Here is a 9,769-nt window from a genome sequence, read left to right on the forward strand (position 1 = left end):
TGCCAGGAGGCGCGGCCAGGCTCCAGCTCAGCAAACCCCTGCACATACCCTTTCTCTCCAGGTCACGCTCGGCAAGGGAGCCTCCGGGCCTCCTCAGCAGGGCGGACTCAGCGGCCAGTGTCCTTCTGGCCAAGGGGCTCTGTGTCCCTTTAAGTCCCCTTGGACCCTTGTTGAGGGGCCTGACCCTCACCAGGAGGCTGGGATGTGTCCTGGCATCCTAACAGCCTCGCCTAGCTGGGGACCCTGAAGGCCGCCCAGGAGCCCCGAGCAATCCTCTCCCTTGACCTTGGACTTCCTCCCTCTTCTGATGATGTTCTTCCCATGTCCCTACCTTGTCACCCGTCACCTCCCCATCAGGAATGTCCTCCTCACCCCAACCCCCCCAGCCCCACTGGCTTCCTCTTCTGAGATTCTCACCCCACTCCTGATTAAGGGGCTGCTGCAGCCTTGGTGAGTTCTGTCGCCCTGCCGAGCAGCTGAGCGGGTCCCCAGGGGGCAGCAACCAAGTCTCATCCTCCTTTCCTGCAGCCGGCATTGCGAGGAGCCACACACGCAGCAGGACCTTTGGTGGCCTCCTCCTCGGCTGCCGCCCTCTCTGTGGCCACTGAGTGTTTGGTTACCTTTGTCTCCACCATCACTACCTCCTCACAAAGGCATCTTCTGCCAACTGGCATTCTTGGTTGCAAGCTGCAGGAACCAGATGAGGCTGAGTCGGGTAGAGAGGGGTTTATTCAAAGGCCAGCATGGCTCAGAGAATCCTGCCCAGGCGGGAGGCAGGCCCGGGGCCGCCCACCAGGAACAATGCCCCACGTGAGGCCACCAAGGGGTGTGGGCGGGGCAGCGCACACCGCTGCACACACTGGGCCCCTGACACTGCAGCCTGCGTCCAGAACACTGCTCACGCACGGCCACGGCCACCGGGAGCCGGGCTCTGCAGGGCCGCCAGGGACAGCACCTCCCAGACCGTGTCCACAGTCGGGGCTCCACTGAGTGGAGCAGCTCAGGGCACAGGCCCAGGACAGGCAAGGCACTTTCGGCTGTGGGGGTGGGAGCCAGGGTGGGGCTTCACAGCCCATTCTCTGCTCTGGCCTTGTAACCTGGGGCAAGGCCTGCCGGGGCCCTGCAACCTGAGGGGAGAAGCCACAGCAAGTGGAAAACACTGCTTATGGGATGAGCCTGGAAACCAGGTGGCTTGGGGAACACTTGGTCAGGGGAGATCGGAGCTGGGATGCCACGGAAGGCTGGCGGGGAGGGGCAGGATCAGGGCAGCAGGGAGGGAGGTCGAGGGCGGGGGGGACTGGTGCGCTGACGCAAAGAGCTCGCTCGGACCGCGGGGAGAACGCCTGCTTGCCGAAGCCAGAAGAAGACAGGGTGGTGGGGCGGCGGGGGGGAGGATGGGGGTCTGGCTCAGGTGCCCGACGCCCTGCTGCCTCTGCAGGGCTCTAACCCCAGGCCTCCGCTGAAGCTCCCTAGAACTTGGGCCAGACGCAACAAGGCCCAGGGCCTGAGGGACCGGGCAGAAGGGGCTGGCTGCACCTTGACAAGAGCATTTTGGGAACGAGCTGACTCCCAGGTTGCACGTTCATTTTGACAAAAGTTATGAGGCTCCATGGCTGCTGGGGAAGCCCTCCCCTTCCTGGCTCCGTAAGTGGCACCCAAATTGTACACATCTATGAAAATACTTTAAAAGGGGAACATCCACGGCCTTTCTCCCCACCTAATTTCTTGCACACATTTATGTGATTAATTTCAGTTTCTTAAAATCTAACACCTTGAAACTCCAGGCCTGCTCATGAGTAATTATTTATAAACAGTGTCATAAAAGGCTGCTTGACTGCCAAGAGTAATCAACTTCTTCAACCCACTTCAAAGGAAATCAAAAACCCTTTCCATCCACAGAGCCTTTTGAGGTTTAACTAGGAGCATGATTTAAAATTCACAAGAAAACCCCTAGGTATTGGAGCTCTAATACACAGCTTTCTTGGACAAACGTTTGATAAAAAACGAAACATACCATTATACACACCATCGCCTTCTTTCATATTGCCCAGGGCTACTGTAAATGCTCACTTTGTACTAAATCTGGTTTTCTTGCAGCGAAGGGGCTGCCAGCCCCTGTGCCGGCGGCTCCCCTCATTCCCTCACATGCACGCTAACCGCCAAGAGTCCAGAGCCTTCTGTCCCTCTACACTAGCCATTGGCCATGCCACCGTGCGTCACAGCGAACCCCTACCCACCCGACGCCCACATCCAGGAGGCAGAGGGTTGAGTGCCCGGCTGCAGTTAACACGGGCCACTGCATGGCCGGGAGAAGGCAGGACCGACCGACCCACTAGCCCGGGGCTGCAGAAGTGCTCGCTGGACATCAGGGGACCTCTCCAGGCCTCCTGTGCTCTTCTAGAACCACAAGGGTTGGGTGAAACTCTTTTCACCTTCGCCCTCTCATAGAGAAATTCCAGAAGCATGGTCTTCTCCCCTCCTCCTCCGGCCCCCCTCTTTCTCCCACATTTTTCTTCACTTGCAGGTGGAGGCCTGGGCACGGGAGGGGAACTCAGAGATGCCCCTCTCTTCATTTAAGTGGTTGAGCCAAGAGGCAAAAATGTGCCAGCGACCCTCAGAGCTGCCAGCCCAAGGCCTGGGAGTGGGGATGGAGGGCTCTGGGAACAAATCAACCCCTCAAAACAGTGGTTACTGGGATCCAGTGACTCGACTCCCTGAGAGAGCACCTGGACCAAAAGCCTGGACTCCAGCCATGGGGGAGGACAGCCAGGAGGCCGGCCCCCAGCTCCAGCTGAACGGGGAGGGTCTGAACTCTCCACCCCTACTGGAGAGCAACAGAGCAGGTGTGACGTGGAGAAAGGACGCAGGGCTCCGTGGAGGGCAGCCTTGGAAAGGAGGCCCCAGCACAAATGGAAAGGGGTGCTGAGGAGGGTGGAGGGAGGTGGGAAAGGGCAGAGGAGCAGGTTCTTACAGGTGGCTGTAAGGCCAGCACCCGAGAGGACGGTCCCGCCGATGCCGACTGCACTGCATCAGATGACATTTGAACTTAAAAATTCTGGTCAAGTGGATAGTCTGACACTGAAAATCATTTCTGCATACAGAGGAGCAAGATTAAAGCATAAAGATGGACTGTGCCTCAAATTTCAGGCTCTTGAATTTCTAGCAGGGAGACTAACGAAGCCTTCAGGTCTGTGGTAGAACACACAGCGTGGCACACACGCCCCTAAACAGAATTTTTCAAACCATAAGTAGCAAGGGCCACCACAACCCAACTTAGGGTTCAAATGGTTGTATTATTATCAAGTATGGTTTTCATTTAGAAAATCCTCATTAAGCTTTTCACAAGTGGACACTTGCATGGCACCACCTGAAGCCCGGCGGGAGCATCAGGGCCTTGTCATCCCTTCCCACGGTGTCACTGACCAGTCGCCATGGATGAGGCCGGAGCTTTGCCGCCTCCATCTCCGTTACCAGACGTGCCCATTTTACAGAGGAGGAAACTGAGGCCGAGAGAGAGCAATGATCTCTCGCCATTTCGTCGCACTTAACTAGAAGATGTGAGCACAGATGTGCTGGAGGCTCCCTGGTGGGGGGGATGGCGGGAAGGGACACCTCCCTGAACTGCGCTTCCCTGCACTTCCCTGCTTTTGCTTTGCTCTTCACTTTGAGTTTACTTCACTGTTACTTTACCTTTATCTGGCCTTCAACTTTTACTTCTTTTGACTTTGCTTTGCTGTATTGATTGGGCGGGGGCAGTACGAGAGGGGAACACAGGCAGAAGTGCTCCCAGCAGCCCTCAAGTAACAGAACTTAGCAACACCGGGCCCCGCGAAGAGCCGGGGGGCAGGGGGCTGCAGAAACGTCTTCCTCTGGCCAACGAAGGCCACTTGGTGAGGCCAGGGCAGCAAGCTGGGGTCCAGAGCAGGGACCACCAGGAAGCAAGGGGGCTTCTCACCCCACAGAGCAGGTGAGCCTCCCTCCCGCCCCGACCAGAGCACCAGGGAATGGAGGCCCCTTAGAAGACTCTCCGCGGGGCAGACTGCATCCCCCACATCCGTCACCGCCCCCCCCCCCCCCCCGCCCGGCTCGGTCTCCGCCTGGGGCACATGCGCTCACACTCAGAGTCCGTTCTCGAATATGCCTCCCTGGAGGCTCAGAAAATGGCACTCCTGGGGCTCTCTGCACCACACTGAACCACGCTGCTTAGGCCTCTGAAACGGCCCCTCACTCCGATGCCCTGACCCTGCCCAGGCCACGCGGAAGAGGCCAGGTGTCCCTGGCAACCTGCAGGCTTGGAGTCTCCTCTCTCCCCATTTCTTTTTTAAACTACTTAGCATCCCCTCTCATCTTAGGCCTCTGAACCCCACCACGGGGCACCTCAGGCCTCCATCCCTCTCGACTGCACCAAGCCCTCACTTCACTGGTGCGCTGGTAGCTCCTTCAAAGCGGCTAATGCTCCAGTGAAAGAAACATCACAGCTCCGAGACACTGGCCTCCCTGACAGCTCACACAGGACGGCAACAAGCCTCCACGTGGGCCGAAGCGCCTCCTCTCCCACCTCCCTGTCAGGGGTTCCGGCCTTGGGTCTGGTCGGCCTGCGCTCGCTTGGGCCAGGTTTAGGGAGCTCTGGAACTCATTAACGGGCGCCGACAACAAGACCATCAGGAAAACCCGAGTGTTGCCTGTCTGGGTAGACCAGAAACCACATTTACACCTGACAAGTGGAGTGATCACAGAGCTTAAACCCAACAGGCGACATCAGCTGGGGCGTGCCAAGGCATTAATAATTAATTCCGCGGGCCATTCTGAGGTTTTCATTTTAATCACTTGGCAGGAGAATTTGTATGAGTTGTGCTCCAAAAGAAATTAAGGCATTTTTCAATTAACCACCTCCCCAAGTTGGCAAAACCTTTCCCCACCCTGTTCTGACCTCCCTTTAGACACGGGGAGGACAGAGTGGTTCCCAGAGGTTCCCAGGAGGGGGAGGGGAGGGAGACAGCGGGGGAGGGGGGAGGAGGCCCACTCCAGTGCTCACCGTAATCATTGTCTCGTTGCAAATGCTCAATCATGAATGGGATGGGGTCCTCGGGCTGCTGGATCAGGAGCTGCTCCAGCATGTTCTGTGGGCACAGGGCAGACACCCAGGTGGTTAGCACCTGCATGAGCACCCAAGGCCCCAGGCTCAGGTGGCCCAGCACCCTGGTATCGCAGTGGATACCAGTTACGGGGCCTGATCTCCCCCCTGCCCCCCACCCTAGCTGGCATCTGTTTGGGTCCCTGTGAGCAGAGGCGTGAGGGAGGGGCCGCGTGGGCTTTGCTGGGGAGGCACCCGGACGGAGGCGGAGCTGGAGGGATGGAGCCCCTGACTCAGAGCAGGCAGTCTCGGGGCCCTCGCCCCTCACTTCCTTGGTGACTCCCAGACCAGCCTTCTCTCGGTTTCTCTCCCGCGCTGCACCCGTTCACCCCTCAGAGCCCTAGCAAATGCTGTTCCTTCAGCTTGGAACACTTTTCCTCAGGCCTCAATGGAAACATACCTTCCCGATGATACTCACTAGGTCAATCCTGTCATATGTTCCTGCAGCCCCCGTGCATCCCCTTTATCGCCTCCCCCTTGTCCCAGTGCCTGGCACAATCCCAGTAGGTGCCCCACGCGGACATCTGCTGGGGGACGTGGCCATCGCTGCTACCTGTGTCCCTCCAGAGTGGAACAGATATCTAAAAGAGTCCTGGGATTGTCTGGTTATTTAACTCTAAGGGAAAGCAGCTTCCACGGTTCCAGAACAAAAGGCTCAGAAATTAACCAGGTGGCTGACAGCAGCCGGGCTGGTGCACTAGGGAGCAGCCTTATGCCCTAGGGACAAGCAGGGAGGGGCTGTAGCCCTTTGGGGGCAGAGGGAGAGCAGGGCAGTAAAAAACAGCATGAACCATGAGAAGTCCTAGCCCCACTCCGCTTCTCACCATCAACACCCTTCCCTTCTCTGGGCCTCAGGTTCCCTGCCCATTAAAAGGCACAGTTGGACGAGATCCCTAGTCCTGTATCACTGGTGAGACGGTGTGAGATGATTTTAGGTGGTTCTCAGATGAATATTTTAAATTTCACTCGTACACAGCTGCACAACTAACGTGTATTAGAAAAATCAGTATGTGACACCTATGATTTCAAGGATATTGCTTAGGATGAAGTGAAATAAGTTAATAGTTTTAAAGTGGGTTGATTTAAAGAAATGATTAAGTTAAAATGGAAATCTGGTTTTGGTTATATGAATCTATACCTGTGATAATATTTCATAGACTCATACCCTTAAATGAGTGCTGGTAAAAATGGATGAAATCCAAATAAGGTCTGTAGTCTAGTTAATAGTATTGTACAAATGTCAATTTCCTGATTTTGACAATGTAGGACAGCTACCTTAGATGTTACTACTAGGGGAAGCTGGATCAAGGGTACACCAGAACTCTGTACTATTTTTGTAACTTCCTGTGGGTCTAAAATTATTTTAAAATAAAAACATTGGGAATTCCCTGGCAGTCCGGTGGTTAGGACTCAGTGCTTTCACTGCTGTTGCCCAGGTTCAATCCCTGGTGAGGGAACTAAGATCCCACAGCCTCGCTGCACAGCAAAAAAAAAAAAAAAAGCCAGAAAATGGAAATGGTAAAAACCATGGAGGGAGCACACAAATGACTAAGGACTGGAACTACTGGACCAAAAGCTTCCTCAGGCTGCTCCTTCCAACAACTGCTATGAGATACACCAGATTCTCTAGAGCGCAGCACAGTGCTCCCAGGAGTTGCCCCATCCTGCCCACCACCCGGTGACTTAGGACCCAGCTAGCCATCTTCTTTACTTAGATTGGCCACTCAGTTTTAGAAATCTCTCGTGTGCCCTCTATCAGTTAACACTTTCCCAAGGAAGCCTGTGTTTGCTGGAGAGATGGAGACTCAGGTTTCTTAGTCTGAGTTCTCTCAGAGCTGTCAGAGGCTCAAATGGCCACTGGCATCGCTAAGGAGGTGCCTCCGGGGATGGGGTATACCCGGAGGAGCAGACAAATGCTCCAGCTTCCCTTTGGCCCTCAGAACCTCGGAGTGGCTGACAGTTCCTCCAGTCCGGCTCCTGAAAGCCTTTACTTCCACAAGACGCAGAAGGGAAACCTGGAGCACATGCAGGGGCACGGTTTTGCCTAAGGTCACACAGGGAGTAGGTAGGTCAGGTCAGGAACTCAGGATGAGGGCTTGGGAGGTGCCCTGAACTCTTGGCCCTGAGGAGGAAGGGCCAGGTAGGAAATGCTGCTGTCCAAACCACAGGGCTGCTGTCCCAGGAGGTGGCCCTCTCAGAGGACGGAGAGGGCCACCTTCAACGCAGACACTCCTCAGCTCAGAAACCAACAACTGCAGACGGCCTGGGAATTGTCAGCACCAGATGAGCCCCTTGGAAACCACCTCTTGCAACCTGGCGTCTCACAGATGGGGGAACTGAGAAAAGGAAGGGACCTCTTCCAGATCATGGACTTGACTGGGGCGGGGCCAGGACCAAATCATGGCCAGCATGGCCTGCCCCCTTTCCTCCCTCCAGGGAGGGTCAGGGAGCATCTTTTGGTCGAGCGGTCCCTTGGGATACGATGGCACAGGAGTCGAACAACCCAATTTGGGCGTCCTCTTGGGTAACAAACGTGACCCCCTCCCTGATGCGCTGTCGCCGGCGCGCAGCCGGACCGCAGCAAGAGGTTCCCCGGCCACCGCCTGGTGTCGCGACAGGGCAGGGCTGCCCGGGTCACCTGCATCAACTCGAAGACATGGTTCGCCTCCCCATACTGGGGCATTTCCGGGGGTATGCGGTGCGGGGCGGTGGTCGCGTCCATATCGCCGTACAACGCGTCCGCTCCCTGGTGACCGCTGTCGCTAGGGCCTCGCGTCATCAGCGCGCGCCGCTCCCTGGTGACCGCCGTCGCCAGGGGTGCCGCGCCGTTGCGTCATCAGCACGCGTCGCGCCTGCCCACCGGCGAGGCTGGAGCCTGGCCCGGGCACCTGCTCCTCCTCCGGCGCTCTCAGCCGCCTGGGGCAAGGGCTTCCCTGCCCTGGCCTCGTCCGCGCCCCTCTGCGCGCCCCCAGCGGGGCACCTCAATTCTCCTCCAGCTGTGGCCTTCTGGGGTCAGAGGTGTCCCCTGATAGGGCCCTCCTGTGCTGAGAGACCCCAGTTAGGAGCTCCTTGAGCCACCCCGGCTCTGCTCTCAGGGCCTCAGTTTCCCCATCTTTAAAATGAAGACGCTGAGTAGATGTGGGGCAGGGTGCTTGAAAAAGGAGGGGCGGGGGCTTCCCTGGTGGCGCAGTGGTTGAGAGTCCACCTGCCGATGCAGGGAACTCGGGTTCGTGCCCTGGTCCGGGAGGATCCCACATGCCGCGGAGCGGCTGGGCCCGTGAGCCATGGCCGCTGAGCCTGCGCGTCCGGAGCCTGTGCTCTGCGGCGGGAGAGGCCACAGCGGTGAGAGGCCCGCGTACCGCAAAAAAAAAAAAAAAGAAAAAGGAGGGGCGGGAGGGTCGAGGGTCCCGTCGGAAACCCTCAGACCAGCTTGCACCTTCTGAGCCCCCGAGACCCCGCCACTTGCTCCCGGGGAGGGGCGGGAATGCCCCGTGACGATTGCTATGGCACCGGCTATGGCATTGTTACATCTGGCCCACGGCCCCGCCCCTTCTCACCTCAGATCTCCCCACCCCACCCACCCACCCACCCACCCCTTCTCCCAAGCCCTGGGAAGGGCCTCCCCGCCCCTCCGGGGCCCCAGACAGACACGGAGACACTCCAGCTTCAGGGCGCTCTGTGAGTGAAGGCCGCTCTAGGACAAGCAAGGTTAAAGCAGGCCCGGGGAGGGCCCACCCAAGCCCTGGATTTGGAAACTGGAGGGTGAGGGGGGTGGAGAATGGAGGGGGCCGCCGCTGCTGCCGCTGCCCTGAGAGAGAGAGTTGGGGTGGGACGCGGAGGGGGGAAGGAGGTCTGCAAATCGTGTTAATCCCCGGTGGGCAGCCTGGTATCTGACGCGGCACTGAATTGGGAGCTCTAGCTCTTGTCCGTTGCTATTCTTAGGAGGAGCTACCGTAATGTGAGCATTATGGAGCGGGAGTATGGCATAGTCAATACAGATTGCCCCGGAGTTCAAATCCTGGCTCCGCCCTTACTAGCTGTGCCAGCCTGCTCTGTGCCTCACTTTCCTCCCCTATTAAGTGGGGATTATGGAAGGTTTCCATGAACTAATATGTCAGAATTATTAGACGGTAACTGGTGTGTAGTAAGTGCACAATGCATAGGGGCTACTATTAGTAATATATCTCATTTAATCTTTGCGCCAACCCTGAGAAATAGGTACCTTCATTCCCATTTTACGGGTGAGAAATTGGAGGCTCAGAACGGTAAAAATTTGTTAGCTGAGCCATTTCCTTTTTCTGGACCTCTTTCCTCATCAGCTGTTGATTATGGAGCGTTAGAATCGGAAGAGCCCTTGAAAAGCCTCTAATCCAAACTCCCTCATTTTACAGATGGATAAACTGAGGCCTGGAAAGGGGGAAATTCTAGGCCAAGGTCACTTGTTAAAGGTAGAGCCAGGCTGGAACTACGCGTCCTGACTCCTAGCCAAAGCCTTTTCCAGCAGCTACCAGCCTGGAGACATGCCCTCCAAGGGGAAGAGGCTCGCTCCCCCTCAGAACTGCCTTCTCAGAGCACATACACACTTTGGTAGGCTTGTCAAATTCAACTGCAAAGACAGCTGGGGAAGAAAAGGAA

At 56.9% G+C, this 9,769-nt stretch overlaps 1 protein-coding gene across 3 annotated transcripts in view; it reads right to left on the reverse strand.

The window, feature by feature from the left end:
- AK8 (adenylate kinase 8) overlaps positions 1-7,914 on the reverse strand; it is a 128,701-nt gene extending 120,787 nt beyond the window's left edge. The window contains exons 1-2 of one of the 3 annotated variants that reach the window (XR_003790900.1): positions 7,773-7,905; positions 5,036-5,120 (exon numbers count right to left, since the gene is read on the reverse strand). Coding sequence is in view for 2 of the 3 variants with exons in the window: in XM_029204033.1 (XP_029059866.1) it covers positions 5,036-5,120; positions 7,773-7,913 (226 nt within the window). In the remaining variant the exon portion in view is untranslated. Of the gene's footprint in view, positions 1-5,035; positions 5,121-7,772 lie in introns of all 3 variants that reach the window. The other 2 variants (XM_029204033.1, XM_029204034.1) reach the window with 2 other exon arrangements.
- Positions 7,915-9,769: the final 1,855 nt, after the last annotated feature.

This window comes from Monodon monoceros, unplaced genomic scaffold, assembly GCF_005190385.1.
Source record: "Monodon monoceros isolate NGI ecotype Baffin Bay Population unplaced genomic scaffold, NGI_Narwhal_1 Super_Scaffold_5, whole genome shotgun sequence".
Classification (NCBI taxonomy): Eukaryota; Metazoa; Chordata; class Mammalia; order Artiodactyla; family Monodontidae; genus Monodon; species Monodon monoceros.